Here is a 23611-nt window from a genome sequence, read left to right as displayed (position 1 = left end):
TCTCTCTCTATCTCTTCTCGCTACGATGCTGGCGAGGCTTCGCCGGCGACCCGCTTGGCGTTAGCTAGGGGGCGGTGTTCAGCGCCCTTGGCGACCCATGGCAACCTCACTAGTGAGGCCCACTCCCTTTAGCATAAATATCATTATTACAATCATAAAATACAATCTATATCATTTTAGAATAGTAATAGAAATATGTAGAAACAAAAAATGTTATAGTTTTTCAAGTTACTTATACTTTAAAAACACCAAGATTACAAAGTAACAAAGTATCTTCAATCATTATCATTCTTTCCCAAAAATGTCAAACTTCTAAAATTTCATCAAACGCCAGACTTCTGGTATAAATTCACAAGCAATTCATGATATAATTCATAATCCAAATGCCGCTTTTTTCTATTCAATCATTCGTAAGCCTGATAATCGGGTTGCTAGGTTAAAAAACATAAACTCATTCTACGAAAAGGAAAAACGCAGCTTATTTTGAAAAGAAAAATAACATTTCAAAGAATAGAGAAGTCGATTTCTAGAGAGACTTTTGTCACTTGATAAAAACACATGGATTTTACATGACTGTGTCAATATATGACTTTCTAAAAACTTTTTAATACTTTTCTACAACTTTTTGTAAACTTTTTTAACAAGTTTCAAGTAATACATTACTTATCGTTTTTCTTAAACCTTTATAAAGTTTCAAACATAAATTAAGTTCCCTTTCAATTCCAAACCAACACAAAGGCATAGAGCATAGTCAATAATAACTTAAAAGACGTTGCATACCCAATAATGAGTTCGGGTTACCAACAAACTACCAACGGATTTGGCTTACAAATGATATATATTCATAATCATAATCATACTCGTTAGAAGCATTGTTGACTTCAGAAACTTCTTTGACTTGATAGAAGTCATTGACCGAAGAGTCATCAACATCAGAATACCCAGATGAATATATATTAATCATATATATCACAGTCATCATAATCCTGATGAAACTCACAGTTTTCCATTGAGTCATGTGGGCTCTTCAAATCTTTGATCCGAGCCATACATAATTTTTCAAATTTCCCGCCAAACCTAAGATAATAACACATACGAAGATCCAGGGATTCAAGGTGAGCGCAGCCATTAAGAATTGCTTGGAGTCCAATCTTTGTCATGCAATTACCAATCACCTGCAAATGGCGTAACTCGGGCATGTTGTTAGCAATGGCAAGGGCAGTATCGTCATTTTGTGGATGTTGACACACTTGGTTCATCGAGAAGGACTTGAGCTGAGGGCAATTTTGTCCAATATCTTCGATGTCTTTTGCAGTGGGATAAGTGCGAGAAAGATGAAATTCCTCCAGTTGTGATAGCTTTTTGATTGCCCAAATGAACCCTCCGGTTACGAGTTCAGGATCGCAGCTCTTAATGTAAAGACGTTTCATCTTACTTGATCTGTTCATATAAACAAAAGATTTTCATAATTAATGGTGATTATGTGTGCAGACTGCAGAATGAGTATGAAACTGAATAAGGATGAGAAGAGGAAAATTAAACCTACCGTTTCACAGCATAATCAAAGAGATGGTTGATTTCAATACCACCCTCGATACTGAAATCGATCAATTCCCCACAGCTGAGATCGATTGCCTTCATAACCAATATCTCAATATCGTAATTCATATGCCAATGATAATCCAGTTGTGATACATCGATGACCTTCCACATCGCCGGATCTTTGCTGATTTTACTTTTGATGCGCTGTTGAGTATCTCTATAAAACTCAATCGTTGAAGTATATTTGCTATCAGTTCTTCAGGTAAATTAAGCCAATTCGGAGGTCTCTCCATTGTCAACGACGGAGGTAGATTGAAATCCCACAAATTTTCTGTTTGAAAAAAAAACATATTTTCTATCAGAGAAATGGTGGATTGCAAAAAACCATTGAGTATTCTACAGATAATGTGTAGAACAGTCAAAGTTGAGATTGTTAGTTCGTTACTCATTAAGAAAAAACACCATGGAAAATTAAGAAATCATAAGAAACTCAATATCTTGAGTTGATGGTGTCAATTGTGTAGCGAAACATAAGAACTCAAAAGAAAACCACATATGATGGATGAAGTGTACTACCAAGTTATGAACAAGTTGCAGATTGTAGGTTTTAAGACACAGTTTCAATAGAGATCTAAGGAAATTTGTCAAAAGAAAATAAAAATGTATCACTCCAATAAATACCTCTTTTGCCGATAAGGAATTCCGCTTACAGTTTAAGTTGAATTGACGATGTAGGATTCTGAGATAAAAAACAAGATTGAATTGGCTTGACAACTCTCGCAGTGTATATTCTGTTTATATATAGATCACAACTACAATAGATATAGATAGACCCTAAAGAATAGGATCTGGAGTTATACAACAACTATTGGATATATATATATATATATATATAAGTAATCTCATCTAGTTATCTACTAGTATTTATGACTTTATCGGATAATCATTCTGTTTAGATTTCCCCTCAATAAGATTAAGATTGTACTTCAGTGATTCTAACATGCGACGAGTTACTGGTTTAGTAAATCCATCAGCTATCTGATCCTTAGTAGAGATAAAACGAACGTCAAGTGCATCCATTGCTACTCTCTCTCTGACAAAATGAAAATCGACTTCAGTGTGTTTACTTCTTGCATGAAACACAGGATTCCCTGTTAGATAGGTAGCACCTAAGTTGTCACACCATAAAACTGGTGGCCTCAACTGACAAACTCCAAGCTCTTTAAGTAATGATTGCACCCATATTACTTAAGCTATACCATTAGCCAAAGCCTTATATTCTGCTTTTGTACTTGAGCAAGATATTGAGCGAGATAGTGAAGGTTGTTTGCGAGAACTCCATGAGATCAAATTCGGACCCAAGAACACAACAAATCTACCAGAGACCTGCGATAATCTAAGCAACTAACCCAATCTGCATCTGTAAAGACACTAAGTAGAGTAGAACTAGATTTTCGAATACTTAGACCTATATTGATAGTGCCTTTTATATACCTAAGGAATGAATATATTAGTCATAATTAATAGCTTGTGAATTGAAAATTTGTTTGGGTGCTTATTATATATATATATATATATATATATATATATATATATATATATATATATAGGAGTAGGATCAAATGAGAACACCTAAAAGGTTGAGAACGTGACTGAACAACCGACACTGACTCCCCATTTCCCCTTTATACGTATCGTCGCTTCCATCACCGAAGATCTCATCGGCTTGACGACTTCTACTCATCGGCTGACGCGACATCTACTCACCAGCGCAAGGCAGCGAACAATGGTAGACCCCGATGATGACGTTCGTTCTTCATCGTCATCGTCACATTCAGAGTGAGACTTACAACCGACATCTCTTTTTCTTAACCTTGTCGGCAATTTGGTGAACTCGACTGCTACTCATCGGTGGTAGCAAGCAGCGATACACTACTGGATTTTGATCATCCACTCCGGAGCAGCAGGGTAGTGACGAAGTACTCTGAATCAGGTAACATTATGTTTTTTTCCTTGCAAATGTTGTTCGAAATCCACCTCTTCTCTTGATTGGAGCCTTACAATGCTATATATTGTTCGAATTTGTACATGTGTAGTTTTTTTTTCTTGCAAAATCAATTGGAAAGCCAAATGTTATGCTGATTTGAACCTCTTCTGCTTTTTATTTTATTGTATGCACCAAAGATTCACAATTCTTTTGCTTGAATCAAATGGTATGGTACTTTACTCATTAAAATTGGCTACTAGGGGAAGAAGATAAGTTCTGCACATAAGGTGCTCGATGAAATGCCTAAATTCAGGAAAATGGAACTTGAATGCTTGCAGTTGTAATCTTATATGAATATAATGTCAGATGTCTCATTTTACAGTTAATCATCAATGAATACTCCATGAGGCTGGTCCGAGAGGAGCAAGGCAAGCAACCACAACAATTCAGGTGAGGGGAAAAAGCCAAGAGGCTGATGCCTCTTTTGATTTAACCGAAAATACAACCCCATCCTGGTGGTTATTCTTTGTAGGGAACGAAGAAGAAGAAAGGGAAAGAAGGAGCAAAAATCAGTTCATCAATTTCAACAACAAAAAGTGGGTTCAATGGAGATTTCTTGGGTCTTGATTTATTCAAAATTCAACAACTAACGATGACTAGAAAGGTAATTTTTTGTAGTTGTTCTTGGTCTTTGATTTCACAAGCAAATTAAGCATTAAAATGGTACTTTTGGTGTGGTAATACTTGACAAAAAAGAATGAGAAAAGAGATAAATTGAGGGTTGAAACGAAAGGGCAACAACTATTTTCTTATATTGATATGTGAATATTAGTATATTTATGTGTGAATTTCTGTTTGAATGACTATATTTATTTATGAATAACATGGTATTCATTTGTGAATATCAGTGTATTTATTTGTGAATATCAGTGTATTTATGTGTGAATGACTATATAATTATACATAATTGTTTCTTTAACGTTTTTGCAGATACAATGAATAAACATACATATAGTGGGAGGTGGGAGATTTACCAAAGAAACATCTACACCAATACCTCTTTCGGAAGGAGCACGAATGTGTTTTATTCATTTATAATTGTAATTGTAGTACTAGTTTCCGTGTCAAAAAAATATATATATTCTAACTTATTCATTTACTATTATAATTATATTCTTATATGAATAGAAATGTGTTTTATTTATTAATATATGAGTACCATTTTAGTTGATTTTATAATCTTTTTTTTTTGGGTTTTATTCATTTATGATTTTACAAGTGTATTCATAAATACAATTGAGTTAATTCATTTATAATTTACAATTTTATTCATTTTTAAATGAAATGTATAAATCATTATTTATGAAGATATTTTTTTTTAAAAAATAAATGAGGTAAACCGATAAATTATTCATGATCTTGATATTTGATTTCTAAAAATAAAAACATAAAAATGAAAAATGAAATGAAAAAAAAAAAACGTTTTCTTAGATAGATATTAAATCATGATTTTATTAATTATTGGTTCATTAAAGAAAAAGATCTAAAAATGAGATATTTTGGGTAATTGTCATCATAATCACTAAAATTTAGGATATCATAATTTAATTAGATGGTAAAATTTCATTTATGCCCTCATAAAATGATTGGTCTACAACTGTTCTCGCGTTCTCAACCTTTTAAGTGTTTTCATTTGATCCTCTCTCTCTCTCTCTCTCTCTCTCTCTCTCTATATATATATATATATATATATATATATATATATATATATATATATATATATATATATATATTCAAAATTTTTTAACTATTTATTATGCGGATGTAAGTATTAATGTGAGCCAGTCATTTAAAAAACATATATAAGGCTAAAATTGTAATCTTACCTATCAATTATTTTTGGTGATTAAATAAATATTTAATTAATCCTTTTAATTTAGACAAGATGGTTTAAGGATTTAAAACCCTAAGCCACATACGCATCACCTCCCTCCCATAATCTCACCATTGCCGTTTCTTGCTCCCCCTCTCCACCATCGGCAATCGTCATTCATCGACATCGACCTAATTTTTTCCCTCCTTCCTCTTCACAGTCGCCTACTTCTACCTCCTTCACACCACACTCATTCATCTCCACTAAATTCTAATTAGTATTTGTGGGCTATTCAATTGTGTTGTTGGAGTTTTTGATGCATATTTGAGGCTTCATTTTCGCACCTTTCTGCCTACTTGTTTGCATTGGTTACCAGGTATGCCACAAACAATAATGTTCAAATGCTTATGTAATACCAATATATGAAAAACATTTTTTATTGATATTTTTAATACGTATTTTTATAATATGTGTTAACTTTAGGGGAATCGGTGTTTCTTTTTCGCATTATTATTTTATAGATTTCTAATTTTCTTTTTGGTCTTACTATACATCCGATTTGCCTTCAATGTTGAAACTGAATTCTATGCAATATTATAGTATATTAATTTTATATTGGTTATGTAAATAGATTTACTTCAAAACTCAAAAAAGTAACTATATCCTTTCTTTCTCGATTTTATAACAGAATTCAAAAGCTCTAATACAATGGTTTACAATTACAATTTATTAGATACAAATTAAAATGAATGTGAATGGAACGACGCAAAATTGCAAACATATGAAACCAAAACTAGAAGGTAATATGAAGATACATGGAACGATACAAATCCATGGAGATGTATCTAAAAGATTTATCTTGTTGTTTATATGAATGAGCTAACAAGACCAAGCCTATTTCAACAATATGGCGATGTTTTCGTTCAACCATGTCGTTTTGTTGTGATGTATGAGGACAAGACACTTGATAAGATATACCACATTATTGTAAAAAATTATGAAGTTTATGATATTCACCACCCCAATCGGATTGTATGGTATGTATTTTGGTGTTAAGTAAACGATCAACATGTTTTTGGACATTATAGAAAACTTGTTCAACATCAGATTTGTTTTTAATGCAGTAAATCCAAGTGTGACGGATAAAATCATCCAAAAAACTGAAATAATATCGGAAACCACCACTAGACACTTGAGCTGGTCCCCAAACATCAGTATGAACAAACTCAAGTGGTGATGAAGTAACATGACTGGAATTGTTATAAAGAAGTTGACGACTCTTTGAACATTGCATTGTTGGATTAGGTGTCTAAGTCTATAACTATAACTGATATGTACTTGATTTGATATGTAGCATGGTCCTTTTGGGTTGTCTTCACTCATGCAACTTGATAGGATGGCTGCTGGAGAAAGAGAGAGAGAGAGAGAGAGAGAGAGAGAGAGAGAGAGAGAGAGAGAGAGAGAGAAAGAGAGAGAAAGAGAGAGAGAGTAAGATTTATTATTTGAAATGATAAATTGGTATTCAAAATGATTTTATCAATATATTACAAGTTTAATATATTATTTGGAAATCATATTATTAATTGGTAATTAATCAGAAATTAATTTGATATTAATTTTTGGATTAAAGGAATTGATTAATAATTGAATGGGCTGTTTTGCAAATCATTGATAGTTGCAGAACTGAGTTATTGGACTCCTTAATTAGGAGTAGACAAAATCCTATAGGGAGGCCCTATAGATTTCGTTTAAGGCCTTATAACTAAGAGTCCATGGGCTGCTTAAGCCTTAAGCAGTAATTAGGGTTTCCTCCAGAAACTCTAGTAACCCATAACTATATAAAGACCTCCATATCATTGAATTTTCGACCTATGCATAAGATACATAACCCTAGCTAAAAATTCTTGTCGCTCCTATCATCCTTTTGCATTGGGTGTTTGTGACTCCATTAGAGGTGCAGCATTTGGGGCATTAAGCTTTTAAGAGTCAAGGATCATCAAGGATTGCCTTGTTATTACAATATAATAAGTGAGGTAATCTTTTAACCCTAATTTTATACATGAATTTCGAAAATTATATGCTAGTTCTAGGGTTATTGCTTTGGTATTCTATTTGCATGTTCAATTAGTGAAAAACTTAGATCCAAAGCAATTAGGGTTGCATGATCACATAGGAATGTAGATATGCTTATAACCCATCAGTGGTATCTGATCCTAGAATGTTTTTCACTTGAATTGATGCAATAATGAACTATCCAAAGAACAAGAAAATCGTTTTTTGTTGTCTGGAGGATGAAATCAACGAGTTCAAGTATGACTTGACGAGTTCCTTGCCAAACTCGACGAGTTGGCTCAACAGTTTCCTTTTTTTTTTTTATTTTCAGATCAGATTTGATTAGGATAATTGCTATAATTCGTTTTTAAAGCCTAAAATCGAATTTTCTGAAAGATATCATGATATCCTTATCAAAATTGAAAGATTTGGTTGAATTTGTGGATTATGATAAGATTATATTCCTAATTTAATTTAACCTAGTATTTTGAAAGGTTTTAAAACACACCATTTGGTTTCATAATTTAAAATTCAATTAAATAGTTTTAATTTTGAAATCTTAAATTTTAGAACCTTGGTATTTTTGAATAGTTTAAAAATCATCCTTATGGATTTTATTAAATTAATTAAGTGGTTAATTAAAAGAGAATTAGTAAATCCATTATATGGTTTAAATTTAACTAAATTAAAAGATTATTTTATTTAAGGATTAAACCACTTAGTATTTTAAAAGGTTAAAATACACAAAGTCTAATATATTATATATGTATAAGAAAAGTCAGTATTACCATTAGTAGGCCTCATTCACGAAGCTAGTCTATAATGGGTGTGTAAGGAAGCGGCTTGTAAAATGACTTCCATTGGGTATCTACTCTTACCCACCACACTCTTGACTAGTGGAAGATCGTTAGCCGAATGGGTAGGATAGAACACTAAACTCTCATTAAAAGTATAATGAATTATAAAGTAACTAAACGCTTTTATAAATTCCCAATCTTAGTTACTTTAGGAAAAATATGAATTTGATGCTAACCCATGAAATTGCACATTGCACCTTATTGGTCGTTAGTGTAGCATGTGTAGTTAACCGACACACTAATATGGGACTAATGAAGGATGGCAATGGGAAGCTCATAAATTATGATTGATCAATAGAACATGTGTGGTTAACTGGCACATTGATTAGGTGATAAATGATATCGCGAGTACCAAGCTAATTTGCATGATTATTCACACCTTATTTGTGATCCTCGGTATCCCAGTTACAAATTTGAAGGGCATAATCGAGATTAAACATGTCATTGAAAAGTTCAATGAATCTCAAAAGATCTAGGAATTTTCATTTAAAACCTAATTCGTTTATTATTTCGTTTTCGTGGTGGAATTGGTAAATCATCATTTACCTACCTTCAAATAATTTACAACTGGATTACGACATTCCTCTTCCGAGTTGTGAATTATTGTGTTGGGTCCTAGCCTTAATATTTCGTTTGGGTGTTATATTAAGGATCTAAATCAACTCACTTGGATTTCCTCCCTTTTGTAGATGTCTAGTTCTGACAACTATGATTTCCTCAATCCTTTGGAAAAAGCTTTCATATTGAAGATGATCTTCCACGTGTCAATCAAAGTGAAAGATCATTCCCTTCTTCGTGCATTGGTGGAACTGGAAATCACAATTCACTTCCTCCACCTCCTCCGGTAATTCTCCCTAACCCACATTTTCGTTGACTTGAAAAGTTCAAGGTCACTCAAGCCCTATTGGCATACAAACACCAAGACAGAAGTTCTGTGTGTACACATGTCCTGAAGATGAAGTCGCACATTGACAGACTGGGAATGTTGGATGTCATTTTCCCAAGGAAGCTAGCTGTTGACATGGTTCTTCAATCGCTTCCTGAGTCATATAGTCAGTTCCTTAAAGACTACTATATGACAGATCACGACATGACCCTTATGTTGGGTTTTATGTACTACAACACTCCTATGGTGCACATACAACCATAATACTTTAGATCTAAGTTTTCTCTAGCCATACATGCAAAAAAATTACCCAAAGGATGAAACCTATAACTATCATACAACATTTGATACTTGAAACATAAAACCTAGTTAGAAGAATACCTCTTAGTTGTAGCATGTAGCAATTTGGCCGTTCAAGAGCTTAGCACCTCAAGTGTGATGCCTCAAATGCTTCACAAAACACCGTGAGCAAATGGAGGACTTTGAGAGAGAGGTTAGGAGCACTCAAAATCGGATAGGGTTTTTCCCATGGAATTATTGGCCATTTTGGTGGTGCTAGGGGTTACATTTATAGTGTGGAATTCCTAGAGTTTCAACTTGTAAACCCTAATCCACTTTCTTGGGCGTTTAATCCAATAATCCATATGATAAACCTTATGGACTAACACTTCATGGAATCTCACATAAACTTAGTCCATCACTAATCAATCAAGGATCATTGGCCCAGACTATATGTATCCTTGATTTACATAATCAACCCCCTTGATTTAATTAATGTCTTTTGATCACTAAATTAATTCTAAATTAACTCTTGACCAATATTAATTAAATAATATGATTTCTCAATTAATATATTATAATTATAATACATTAATAAATCACAAATAACCTCTTTCTCAAATATCCATCCTATCAAATTGTTCCAGTGAATGCAACCCAAAATTATCACACCCCCAAACCAGAACGGCGGAATTGTTCGAGGGTGGATGACTTCATGTAGTATCGCAACAATTGAATACATAGTAAAGAAAGTAATACAACCATCATATATATAATTTAAAAGTTTACATTGTTGATAGGTACTTGTTTCCAAAAACAAATTACATTATGATGTCAAAATGAAACTAAACTGACGTCACAACGTCCCTTCTTCAAAAGCTGTTTGTTTACCTGTTTTACTGAATTCCTGAGAAATACAAGTAGTTTTGAAAGAGTAGATCAGAGCTGGTGAGTTCATAAGTATTTAGTAACGATGTTTGTAAGAAATATAATGAAAATGGTTTGTACATGTTTGAATGTTCCTAGAAAATCCCATATTTTCTACTATAGTAGATGGTAGTTTAAGTGTTCCAAAACTTGTAATGCAATAGTGCTTTTCATGCCTAAACTAGTAAGTTTATGTATAAATTGCTACGACATTTGAAAAACCCCGTAAATCAATGTGTTTTTAGTACTGCATGTGAGTCTTATAACCATGCTATTTGACCATGATGCCTATAACAACGTTCTCCAGGCGTTAGAAAGTTATGATGTTTGTCACCCCAGGCCTACCGGCCTAGCTGTAGCTAACAGCTTAGGTGTGGAATTGTCAATCCCGTATAGATCTATACACAAGTATCACACTCCCCCTACAAGGGATTTTGGTATATAATACAAGACTTAAAATGCATACTCGAAAGTACGTGAAATGTCTCACAAAACTTAGTATAAAACCATATTTACGTATGAAGATGTCCATTTGTTCTTGTGTATGAAAATATCTCTTTGATATAGTGTTTCTAGTATCTAAATGTTTATGATTTTCTCGTAAACTATACCTATTATAGTTTTCAAAGTGTGTGTTTCATTCGTATAGTAAACCCTAGTGTAATACTCACTTCTTATGTAAAGTATAATATTTGTAGTGACATAAACGAACACATATACTTAAAGTATAAATAACGTGTTGGATTTATATATATATATATATATATATATATATATATATATATATATATATATATATATATATATATATAAACATGTTTTATTTCCAAAAGACAAGATGTTATCGAAAATATATATATCGCATACAAAAGCTCTCATGTAGTAGTTATGAATCACATATGATTTACTTGCTAAAAAGTGTATACAGTGAAACTTTAGGTTACACACAATAATAACCGTGTGTTTACTTGTATTCCCCCCCCCCCCCCCTAAAAGTGTATAAAAAGCATTAATAAAACATTTGAAAGTGTAGTTTATAGGGGTATGAACTCACCTGATAGCTTGGAGAAGGTGAGACAAAAACCGAGCAGAACTTTGACTCGAGAAAGCAGATTTTCTCGGGATTCTTGGGAATCTCGGGAGCATAAACTTCCTTCGGGGCTTGGGTATGAAAACCGGGGCTTCGTGATATTTCTTGCACGCAAAACGGGGTAAAAAACACAAGAGAAAGAGAGGAATTGAGCAATTTACTTGGAACCCTCAAGCTTCTATTTATAAGGACTAATTTGGAGTCTCACGTCGTGAGTTTTGGATCCTCACGTCATGAGGCTTAGTAAGCATGATCCTCTTCGACGATTTGACGTGGCTGACACTCTGGAACCCATCAATCACAAGCTCACGTCGTGAGCATGGTCCCCTCACGTCGTGAGGCTGAGTCAGCCTCGGATTTTGTGTCCCGAACTTGTAAAATCAGTAACTTTTGTGTACGAGCTCCGATTTCGACGTTCTTTATATGCATGCGTAGGTGTCAAAAGGCTCTACAACTCTCTTTAGACTCCATCGGCTAATTTTGACTTTATTTTTTTTTATTATATTATTTTTAACAGACCGGGCCTAGAAAAGTCCGTTTAAATCCCATAACTCCTTCATCTGTTGTCTGTTTTCGTCAGACTTTTTACTGTTGTACTCCTATTATCGGGGTCTTCAACTTTCATTTAGGTTGTGTCGGCTAAAGACCACTCGATCTCTATTTAGAGTTTTTAGCCGTCTACTGCTAGGTTAGAAACTTCGAAAATTCATAACTTCCTCATACGAAGTCAGATTTGGGCGTTCTTTTTATGTATGTTCACAGTTTAATTATATTTAACATAGTAGGTAACCAAATAGAGACTTTTGTACATTTTATTTTCAAAGTTAATTTCATTATTTTCCAAAGTGGTTACAATACTTGACTTTTTAGGTCATTACATTGAGTCGAAATATCGGGTTGTCACAATAATGGACCATGCTACTATCGGGTAAAGTACTTACCAATTATAGTTATGGGATTAGACACCTAATCCAACACCTTATTGATCTGACATATTTGCTAATTGCTACTGAAGCAACAATGCTTTGGCGCACTGGTCAAACAAATTTTGTTTGGAAGATCTACCTCCCAAATTTCCATGGACCTTAACAATGGCAACATTGGTAGTCCAGAAAAGGTTTCTCTTCCCAATGGAAAGGGATCAGCCAAGGTCAAACCGTTTGAGCATATGGTAAAGAGAAAGGCTAGTTCTGAGATTGTCCCATGTGTTGTTCCTAAAGATTCCATATCTTTTTATTGCCAAGTGAAGAGGCATTGGACGCGAAGCTGCCCAGACTACCTGAGAGATGTTAGAGATGGTAAAGTCAAATTGTAGGACTCTACTTTAGGTACATCCACTATCTAAATCAATTAAGTTCATGTTTATAAACTCTTATTACATGATGTGTTAATCATATTTTGATGTTTTGTAGGATCGAAGAAAACAAAGGAAGCTTAAGAAGAAGTAAAGGTGGATTCTGAAATGAAGAAATGGATTTCGGTCACATGGTTCAAAAGATCGGAATTTGGACCTGCTACTTAGGAGTTATGATAGATTGCTTAGGAATATTTAGAAACATAGTTTTCATATATATATATTTGCATTGTAAGGACAAGTTTTCCGCATTTTATCAGTAAAAATAAAATATGATTTTATCTTATTTTACGTTTCCTTGCAATGGTATTTATGAAAATTGGTGTTTGTATTTTTATTGTTAGCAATGTTGAAAATGGATTTGATTCTTAGTTATATCACCTGTGGTATGAAAATTGGTGTTTGTATTTTTATTCTTAGCAATGTTGAAAATGGATTTGATTCTTAATTATCACTTGTGGTAGAATCATAATTTACCAAGCGAGGAAGGTTTCTCATCACCCAAGTTTCAATTGGACAGAAACTTGGAATCATGCGAGTTGTATTGTGTGATGTATGAGAATCCTAGTCTTTGGGAAATTAAGACTAATTCCTTGTTCACATGTATATGTGAGTCAAGTGAAGGATTAAAGGATCTAGTATACATTGATGTGATGGTCAGATCCACCACAAAGGACGATAAAGTCTATTCATCATGATTTACTGTTGATTTAGTAAATATGGTTATGCTTACAAGATTAAGTATAATTCTGATGCCTTGAAAAGTTTCAAGGTGTAGCAGAACGAATAAGAAGAATCCATTGGGCATACAGATAAAAGTTTCTTCAATCTGAAAGGAAAGGAGAGTACTTTAGTATCGTGTTTTATGATCATCCTAATGATTATGGAACCACCTCACAATTGATCCTCTAAGGACACCTTAGTCCATCTAATTGACTAAGAAGAGGAATCATGTATTGTTGAAATGGTTAAATCAAGAAGACGAGTCATACTTCGTTCCAAAAACAAGTTTTAGAGTCAAACTCTAGTTACTCCAAGTTGTGCCTTGAGTAACATGTTCTAAGTAGGTTTATAATACCTCATGAAATGTGGAGTAGAAATGTTTTCTTACTCTTGCACATTTGAAATTGGTAGTTGTGATGTTTTGGTTTAAACAAAGACTAACAAGACCAATTATATGAAGTGTTTTCTTGATAAGAACCCACAATAACTCTTGAATATCTGTTTGTTGACAAACTTTCTTTGACAGAGAATCTTATATGTCAAGAAGTCAGTGGGAGTCTTGTTGTAACATTTGGACTTCCAGGTATATTATTTATTTATTTATTTATTTGTCTTAAGGACTATTGAGCTACTCGACGAGTCGGTGCTACAACTCGTCGAGTAGGGTCGCGATGTTCCACGTGGGATTAATGATCTACTCGACGAGTCCAAGAGCCGACTCGTCGAGTAGATGTTGTGAAGAGAAACCCTAAATCCCCCGGTTTGGGGCCTGTTTAAGGGCACTTATTGTCACACCCCCAAACTTGAACGGCGGAAACGTTCGGGGGCGGATGACTTCATGTGTAACGTAACAAATGAATACATAGTAAAGAAAGCAATACAACCATCATATATATAATTGAAAGTTTACATTTGTCAAAAGTTACATGTTCAAAACCAATTACAATATGATGTCAAAATACGAGATTAAATTGGCGCCGCAGCATCCCTTCATCAAAAGCATAATGATACCTGAAATTACTGATTCCCTGGGACATACAAGTAATTTTGAAAGAGTAGATCATCATTTAAGCTGGTGAGTTTCATAAGTATTTAAGTGACAATGTTTGTATGAAATGAAATGTTTTGTCTTTGTTTGTTTGTGTTTAGAAAATCCTATATTTTCTACTAGTATAAAAGTAGCATTCACTTAAGACCAATGTTTGTTTCTAAAATGCATGTAAGTGTAAAATAACCAATGTGTTTGAAAACCTTGTAAATCAATGCATTTTTAATACCCCATGTGAGTTTTATAACCATACTATTGACTCGGAATGCCTATACACAACGTTCTTCAGGCCTTGGAATGTTATGACGTTTGTCACCCCAAACGGTGGACTGTAGCTAACAGTCAGGGTGCGGGTTGTCAAGCCCGTATAGATCTATACACAAACACCATGCTCCCCCTCCAAGGGATTCTGGTATATAATACAGGACTTGAAATGTGTACTCGAACGTACGTGAAGTTAGTGTCTCACAAAAACCGGTGTATAAAAACAGATCTACTTGTTAAAATGTTTCGTTTGTTTTTGTATATGAAAGTGACTTCTTGAAATTCATGTTTCTAGTACATAAGAGTTAGGAATTTGTTCGTAAAACTATACCTATTATAGTTTTCTAAAAGTGTGTCTCGTTTATTTAGAAATACCTAGAAAAGGAATCATTTGTTATGAAAGCATAGATTTTTGGTGTAGAGTCTAAGATAGGCAAGTATACATATAATCTAATAAAATGTTTAGTTTGTACATGCATTAGAACAAATTATATTCCAAAAGATAGAACGCTATTGTAACATATTTTATATATGAAAGCTCCCTATAAAGTTTGTAAATCGCATGTGATTTGGATATATAAAAGCATATAAAATAGTTCTTTATGTAACACACGATAATACTCGTGTGTTTTACTTGTAATCCCCCCCCCCCCCCTTGAAAGCATATAAAAGAATTTATAGAACATTTAAAAGGTAAATTAAGGGGTATGAACTCACTTGAAAGTTTGAAGATAGCGAGATGGAAAACCGGGCAGAGTTTCGTCTCGGGAAACGGATTTTTCTCAGGATTCTCGGGAATCTCGGGAGTAAAATCGACCCTTGGGACTTGAGCAAAAAGACCAGAGCTTCGGGTTTGAACGGGCATGGAAAACGAGGCAAGATGTGAGAGAAAGGAGAGAAATGAGCAAGTTTTTCGGAAGCCCTAGCATTCTATTTATAGGGGGTCTGAGAAGCCTCGGTACGCGGGGCGTACGCTAGTACGCAGCGCGTACTCGCACATCATGCATGACCGAGTCCTCGACTGCCTCGGCTTCGGATGGGACGGCGGGTCGGATGGGTGGGTCGGTAGCTTCGCATAGGGGCGACGTGGACGGACCGAGACCAAGGCCCTCGGGTACGCAGGGCGTACAGGGTTACGCGGCGCGTACCTCGGATGAGGACGCTGACTCCTCTTCGGATATTACCGGATTTTTGAATTAAATAAATATATAATTTATTTAATAAACTTCAAAAAATCATATCTTCTTCATACGAACTCCGTTTTCGATGGTCTTTAGATCCACGCGTAGGTGAGACTACGCTCTACAACTTTCGTTTAGATTCCGTTGGCAAATTCCGAAATTATTTTTATTATTTATTTATTAAAATGACGTGATTAAGGAATTTCTTTAAAAATTCATAACTTCTTTATCTGACGTCGGTTTTTGCCAGACTTTTTACCGCTGAAATACCATTGTCGAGACCTTCGATTCTCGTTTAGGTCATTCTGGCCAAAATTCGCTCGATCTTCGATTCGAGTTTTTAGTTGTCTGTTGCTAAGCCGAACTTGGAAAAATCATAACTTCAATATACGAAGTCGGATTTGGGCGTTCTTTTTACATACGATCATGGTTTAAAGACATTTAAACATAGAAGGAATTTAAATAGAACTTTTTGGACATTTTATTATCAAAGTTAATTTTATTAACTCAAAAGTGGTTACAATACTTGACCCTTTTAGGCCATTACAAAGAGTTGAAATATCGGGTTGTCACACTTATAGCCTCATTTGCGGCTCATCAGCTATTTCCTTCACTGAGATAAACCCTAATCAGCTTTTTAGCTATTGAGAGAGAGAGAGAGATAGAGAGAGAGAGTTTGAGCTATATTGTGTATTTTGGTGCATCTTTAGAAGAGAAGAGAAGGATTTCAAGCTAGGAGAAAGAGGAGGTTGTTAGATCCGTTGTTTTTCATCCAAGAGCTCCTGTTAGAGGTATAAAGTTTATACATTTCTCATTTGTTTGGGTAGATCTTATACTATTGTTGATTAGGGCTTCTTTTCTATCTAATTGGGACTTTGAGGGTATTAAGTTCATATGGAGGTTTGGACTTCAGATCTGGACCTTGTGAGGTCCCTAGAATCCAAAGATCACTGCTTTATTAAGCCTTAATAGAGCTTTTGAGTGGAAAACCCTTATTAGAGCATGTTTTGGCATTTCAAGCCCAAAGTGCCATGCATGGACGTAAAGCTCATGACTTTACATGATTAATGAGCCTTTAGAGTCTAGATCTAGAGTTTGGGAGGTTCTCTGCCTTGAAATCGATTGAATGAGAAATGAGTCTGAATAGACTCGCCGAGTCGATGAGACGGCTCGACGAGTCAGTTAGGGTTTATCCCGATGAGGTGACCATGCTATAGCTCGGCGAGTTAGGGGTTACCTTGATGAGCTGGACCTTCACGAGACTTCTGAGGAACAAGTGGACTCGATGAGTCACAAGAGTGCACTTGGCGAGTCAGGTCAAACCTAGATTGTTGGCTTGAGTTTGACTTCTGTTGACTTTAGGGTTTGGTCAGCAGGAGTAAAGGAGACCATGGAGGGGTAAAAAGGTCTTTCACCCATTCCAAGAATTTGAGAGAAAGAGAGCGTAACCTATGGTGTATTTGAGTATGAGTAGGGTATTAATTAGAGAAATTATCCTATGTGTTAGGCAGAGGATAGTTTGAGATTTCCGAGTACGATACTTTTACTTGCCAGCTTACGAGGTGAGTATTCTGACTATACTTACCATGAGTGGTATCTTTGTGTGACCGAGATGTATTATGTGCTTACCTGTGCGTTGTGATATTCTGCATTATGTGTTTGTGATTTATGCTGAGTATTATTATTATTGTTATTGTTATTGTTATTGTTATTGTTATTGTTACTGTTATTGTTATTATTATTATTATTATTATTATTATTATTATTATTATTATTATTATTATTATTATTATTATTATTATCATCATTATCATTATCATTATCATTATCATTATCATTATCATTATCATTATCATTATTATTATTATTATTATTATTATTATTATTATTATTATTATTATTGAGCTTCTTGAGTTAGGACCGGAGGGTCCACCCCAGATGTGGGGCTAGAGGGTCTCCACTGAGACACATTGACCTGAGGGTCGTTTTGAGATAGCCTCAAGTGGCTAATGTGATATGTGTGGTATTTTGGGGAACTCACTAAGCTTTGTGCTTACCGTGTTATGTGTTATGTGTTTCAGGTAGTTCTTAGGATCACGGGAAGGCGCTAGCTTGATTATACACACATCAGAGTTTGAGTTATGATTGAGAGGATCCTGGAGTTTTTATATACAGTTTTTGGATATGAGTTTTGATGATTTGACATTGAGATATTTTGTGATTTTATTATTGGATAAATGTGTTTTTAAATTCAAAATTTTGGTTGAAAATTTACGTTGTTACACTTGTTTATCTTGAAAAGTTTTAGGAGACAGTCGAGAATATACCTTTTAGTAACCACTAGCACACGAACTGTGACATCCCCAATTTCACGGCCAAAAAAGACCGATTTGTTTATGATTCGTTTTAAAATCAGAGTAATCTTTTTAAAGAAAACAATTGCGGAATTTGTTCCCAAAACAAAATAGGATAAGAATCTATCAAAACTTTTCCTAAAGAAATGTATGTTCATTAAATAACAAAATCTCGGGATGTCATGTTCCGATACAGACCAAAAGCATAAACAGTACAATACAGACCTTACAACAGTTATTTATAACTACTGTTCTATAATCCAAAATCTCTCGTCAAGTCATCTGACTTATACTCTTGTGCCATTACTTGTAATACAAAGAAAACTAAGTGGGTTAGGCTTGGGAGCCTGGTGAACATATAAGGTTTTCAACCCACAATAAAATATTATATTATATTTAATCATCAAACCATCAACCCAATTAACCACCCCCATTGTCTCCTTTATTTCTTAAGGATTTACCCTAAGAATCAACTATCCTTCATTCATTCATTCCTAAAGATTGACTTTAAGGAATAGACACAAATTCCATTGTTACTTAAGGCGCGGCTGCCAATGATATCTATTAGGCGCATCTACAAATATTATCATTTAGGCGCATCTGCCAGGATTATGGCATTTACTATTAAGCGCATCTGCTAGGATTATGACATTCACTATTAAGCGCATCTGCTAGGATTATGACATTCACTATTAAGCGCATCTGCTAAGATTATGACATTTACTATTAAGTGCATCTGCTAAGATTATGACATTCACTATTAAGCGCATCTGCTAGGATTATGACATTTACTATTAAGCGCATCTGCTAGGATTACGACACTCTACATAAGGCGCATTTGCCAGGATTATCTATAACATCTTTCATACCACATCACTTATCTACCCATGTTTTAGCCTACATATTCGTAGATATAAAATACATATACAGTTTAAAACCTGTATAAAAAACATTCATTCAGCATCCATCTCAAGTAAGCAAACAATGTATAAACATATAACACCTATTTCATAGCAAATACTTTATATCTATGTGTTAGAAGAAAGTAACTACACACTCACTTGATTAGAATATGATCGGACATTACAACTCTAAGAGTAGTATTCTTTGGTGAAACCGGGATATCTTCACACACCAGGCTTTTCGCGCGCAGAGCTTCGACTTGAAACTCTTTTCTTCTCGGGATCTTTGGGGGTTCGGGAATCACTTCGGGTGTCGGGATGATATTGGGGCTTCGGGAGGGCTTCCAGGTGGCTTAGAGAGGGTATAGAGAGTAAGAGAGTAAGAAAGTAGCAACCAAAACTGGCTGCCCTTCAATTCTATTTATAGGGCTGATTTTTCGATTTTCACGTCGTGAATAGTATTTTTCACGTCGTGGGCTTGATCGTCGTTGAATGCGTCCTCGCAAGTTGCGTCTGTCAGGCTCCAGAAGTCATAAATACTGAATTCACGTTGTGAACACTGTGTTCACGTCGTGAACTCTGACACAGTGTTGGGGTTCGCGCCCCGCACTTCTGAAATTCATAACTGTCGCATACGAGCTCCATTTTCAACGTTCTTTTTTTCCACGCGTAAGTAAAAACAAGATCTAAACTTTCGTTTAGACTTCGTCGGCTAATTTTGACTTTAATTTTTATTAAATTATTTTTAGTAGGTCGGGACAGGAAAACTCCGTTATAAATTCATAACTTCTTCATCTAACGTCCGTTTTCGTCTGTCTTTTTACCGTTGAACTACTATTGACGAGATCTTCGATTCTCATCTAGATTGTTTCGGCTGGAACTCCGTCAATCTCATATTCAAACTTCGGGCTGTGATATGGGTATATTTAGTTATAAAATTTCATGCATTATCTTAATACTTTATGTTAATTTTATCTCATTTAATGAACAAAAGGTGCTTAATTAGTTTATAATTTCATTTTTCAGCAACAATGACATGCTCGGATGGAAAAGGAAGTGGAACTAGTGATTGGAGGCTTGGATCTTGGATTTTGAAGAAAGAAGGATGTTGTTGGACAGCTTGACCCCTCGTCAGTGTTTTGGCCATATCTTATGAACCGTAACTCCGGTTGACGAAATTCAAAATGTTTTGAAAATAGACACAATTTTGGACGACTTTCATGTTTTGAGAAAATGCTGATTCCAAACGAAATCGATGGTTTGGGCCTCAACTCGACGAGTCACGTCGAACTTTTGCGATTCTGGAGTCACTGACTTGCCGTACATAGGTTTTAGGTGACGGACTCTTCGAGTAGGTCACTGGACTCGATGAGTCACCTCTGTTTTGTGAAAATCTATATAAAGGGCATTCCTGCCCGATACCCTAGCATATAGATGAACCCTTGGAGGCCAATTGTCGACTAAAGGTGCTGTTGGAGCGTGGGAAGCAAAGGAATCAACCTTACATTCAATTTTAAGGAGAATCAAGGCAAAATTAAGTTTACTCTTTACCTAATCTCTTGTTTGAACTATGTTTTTACTAATTGATTTCGTTTTTGAGCTTGTTTCTGCTGTAATCATGTAAAAATCATACCTTCTGTTTAGGATAGATGATTTTGTGATTAGGATTAATTTTAATTGGTGATATTGTTTTGTTAAGCTTGTTAAAGAACCTCATATGTTAATAACAACTATTCTCTGTTAATAAATCAGTAATTAAGTTGTATGAACATCTCTTAGTTATAAATTTCATATGATTTATGTGACCACATAGTTATATGTCTAGGAATAACGAATGTGAAACTAAAATTAACTAGAGAATGGGTAAATTAATGTGTGAGCTTGTGTGATACACCATCAACAAGAGGTTAATTGAATCACCAATTTAATTAGCTAACTACAAGTCTTATTTAACCTGAATCAATAAACTAGGAAACTCATTGGTTTAATCAACTGATCACTACTTGAATTAATTTGTTCTCTAAGGATTAGTAATAGCGAACGTGAACCTAATCACACTAATCGGTAGCCAATGCCAATTAATCCATTGCACTTGTCATAAAATCAACCATAGGAATTAATGATTCGAACCTACACAGAACTCTCCTTAATTATTTAATTTAGTTGATTTTTATTTGCTTAGCTCTTAGTTTCTTAGTTTAAGTTTTAGTTAATTGTTTAAGTTTCTAGTCTTACAAAACTAGAGAAAACCCCCTTTCTATTACTTGTTTTATTTAGATAATATTAGCATTTATTTTAATTGTTTGTCGCTCCCTGTGTTCGATACCCTACTTACCTGAACTAAACAGCTAATCGATAGGTACACTGCCTTTTGTGTGTTTGTCTTTGTGTTTAAGTTAGTAGGATTAAAACTAGTTCGTTTCACACATATCAGGCTGCATACTATTAAGTTGAAACTTAGAAAAACCGTAACTTCCTCATACAAAGTCAGATTTAGATGTTCTTTTTATGCACGCTCTCGGTTTAATGTATTCTAGGACTTTCATTTAGATCGCTAAGGCCAAATATCGCTCTAACGTAAATTCACTATTTACGTCGCGCTGTGTCGTGTCGGTTCTGTCGCGAAACTTCGACAAGTCATAACTTCTTCGTTATAACTCGGATTTCGGCATTCTTTATATGTACGGAATCCTTGTAACATATACTATAACTTAGTTCAGAATTTTCCTTTTAAATAATATTCCATCAAAAAGTCATTTTTGACGCTCATTGCTCTAAATTAACTAGCCTTGATCTACGAGCATTACACGACCTAAGGGTGATAACCTATCGTGTTGACACATTATTTTTTCTATTCCAATTCTAGTTAAGTTGACTATACGTGTGAGTTCTATGAGTTCTCATTTGATCGCATAAGTCAAAGCACCTTGATCAGTGAAAGTATACTGATTTGTATGGGTGAGCTGCTCAATAACTTGGAAGCAATAGTAGGCCCTTGTGCTACCAGATGGCAATAAATTAAGATTAAGCAAGTTCAGTCCGTATGAGTTTGAATTTGTCATAAACCTTGTCTTATAATAGTGGTTGGAAATGACAAATTAACATGGATCGGAACACATACACTATAAAATCTAAGTGGCAAAAGGTTTCTCTACTTCATGAAAATGATTGTGAAAAAACTCTTTCACTAGTAGATTTTAAAGGATTGATTAATACCATTAAAATTAGCAGTTGTGATAACTGCATTCTCGAATTTGAGTATGATTACGACATCCCTTTTCATAGTTCGAATTATGAGAAATGGAAAACAGTTTGAACATTCGATACTTATTGCTATAAGTTCTGAAATGGTTTAGACACGCACATAAGTTATCTAATGAAAGGTGTATGAGCTTAAGAAGTCTAGATAAAGACTTACAAGCACCATGTATCAGAAATCAGAACTTTGTTTAGAAAGTCAATGTGTATTGATATCTAGAAGTCCAACTGATTTCTGGGTACAGGTCAAAACTAGTGGGTGCATAATTGTTATGCTAGTAAGAATATAATTATTATGATAGTAGGAGCATAATTATTATGTTAAGTGTTGTAAGTTAGCAATGCTATTTATAGGAAACACAGTTCTAAATTTGCAAAGATGCAGAATTTGTAAATTGTTTCGCTATAGTAAGGCTTAAGGGAGAGGGAATTTATACTTCATTTCGAATCTAAAAGCTTAAATTGAAGTTTTAATGGAACTTAGTCATGAAGGTATATGAATATCGTGTTGAAGTAATTCAACATAGGAAATTCTATATATGGAAAATTTATAGCAAGAGACTCGTCAAGTATCATGTCTTTATGTAAGCCATTATGAATCGAATCCCATATGCTTTAGGTATATGGTGTTGACTTATGTGCTGGGCCCAGCCAGGACTAATTGATGTGTTCGATTAGAAGTCCTATATCATCACAAATCAGAAATCGGGAAACATAGATTCTGGACAAAGAGATTGATTGTATTCCATGTCTTATGTCTGGGGATATCTTGCAGAACGAAGGATTATATGATCACTTATCTTAGGACTCGTAACTGACTGGGTCAGAGTTTGGCAGTAGCTTTTTGGAAGCTACAATTTGCTGGTCAAATTTAGAAGGCATACTAGCAATTATAGTTACAGACTTATCCAAGTGGGAGACTGTTGGATTAGGTGTCTAAGCCCATAACTATAATTGGTATGTACTTGAATTGATAGCAGCACAGTCCTTTTGGGTTGCCCTCAAACCTAGCAACCAGACAAGGAAATTATGAA

At 34.6% G+C, this 23611-nt stretch overlaps 1 protein-coding gene across 1 annotated transcript; it reads right to left on the bottom strand.

Annotated features, from left to right (window-relative positions):
- Positions 1 to 956: 956 nt before the first annotated feature.
- On the bottom strand, positions 957 to 1860 carry LOC111880777 (putative F-box/LRR-repeat protein 23). The gene is made up of 3 exons (XM_023877189.2): positions 1673 to 1860; positions 1555 to 1597; positions 957 to 1440 (listed from the first exon to the last, which is right to left on the bottom strand). The coding sequence occupies exons 1-3, from the start codon at positions 1833 to 1835 to the stop codon at positions 957 to 959; spliced, it is 690 nt and encodes a 229-aa protein (XP_023732957.1). The 5' UTR covers positions 1836 to 1860.
- Between the last annotated feature and the right edge of the window lie 21751 nt (positions 1861 to 23611).

Source organism: Lactuca sativa, chromosome 7, assembly GCF_002870075.4.
Source record: "Lactuca sativa cultivar Salinas chromosome 7, Lsat_Salinas_v11, whole genome shotgun sequence".
Classification (NCBI taxonomy): Eukaryota; Viridiplantae; Streptophyta; class Magnoliopsida; order Asterales; family Asteraceae; genus Lactuca; species Lactuca sativa.
This window is presented reverse-complemented; position numbering and strand designations above follow the sequence as displayed.

What these genes read in the sequence shown, in the direction of transcription:
- LOC111880777 (XM_023877189.2), bottom strand. Translation starts at nt 1,835, where the DNA reads ATGGAGAGACCTCCGAATTGGCTTAATTTACCTGAAGAACTGATAGCA. An exon ending in TCACAACTGGATTATCATTG is followed by an intron (nt 1,598 to 1,672) that starts GCATATGAATTA and finishes GATCGATTTCAG; the next exon opens with TATCGAGGGTGGTATTGAAA. An exon ending in ACCATCTCTTTGATTATGCT is followed by an intron (nt 1,441 to 1,554) that starts GTGAAACGGTAG and finishes TTATATGAACAG; the next exon opens with ATCAAGTAAGATGAAACGTC.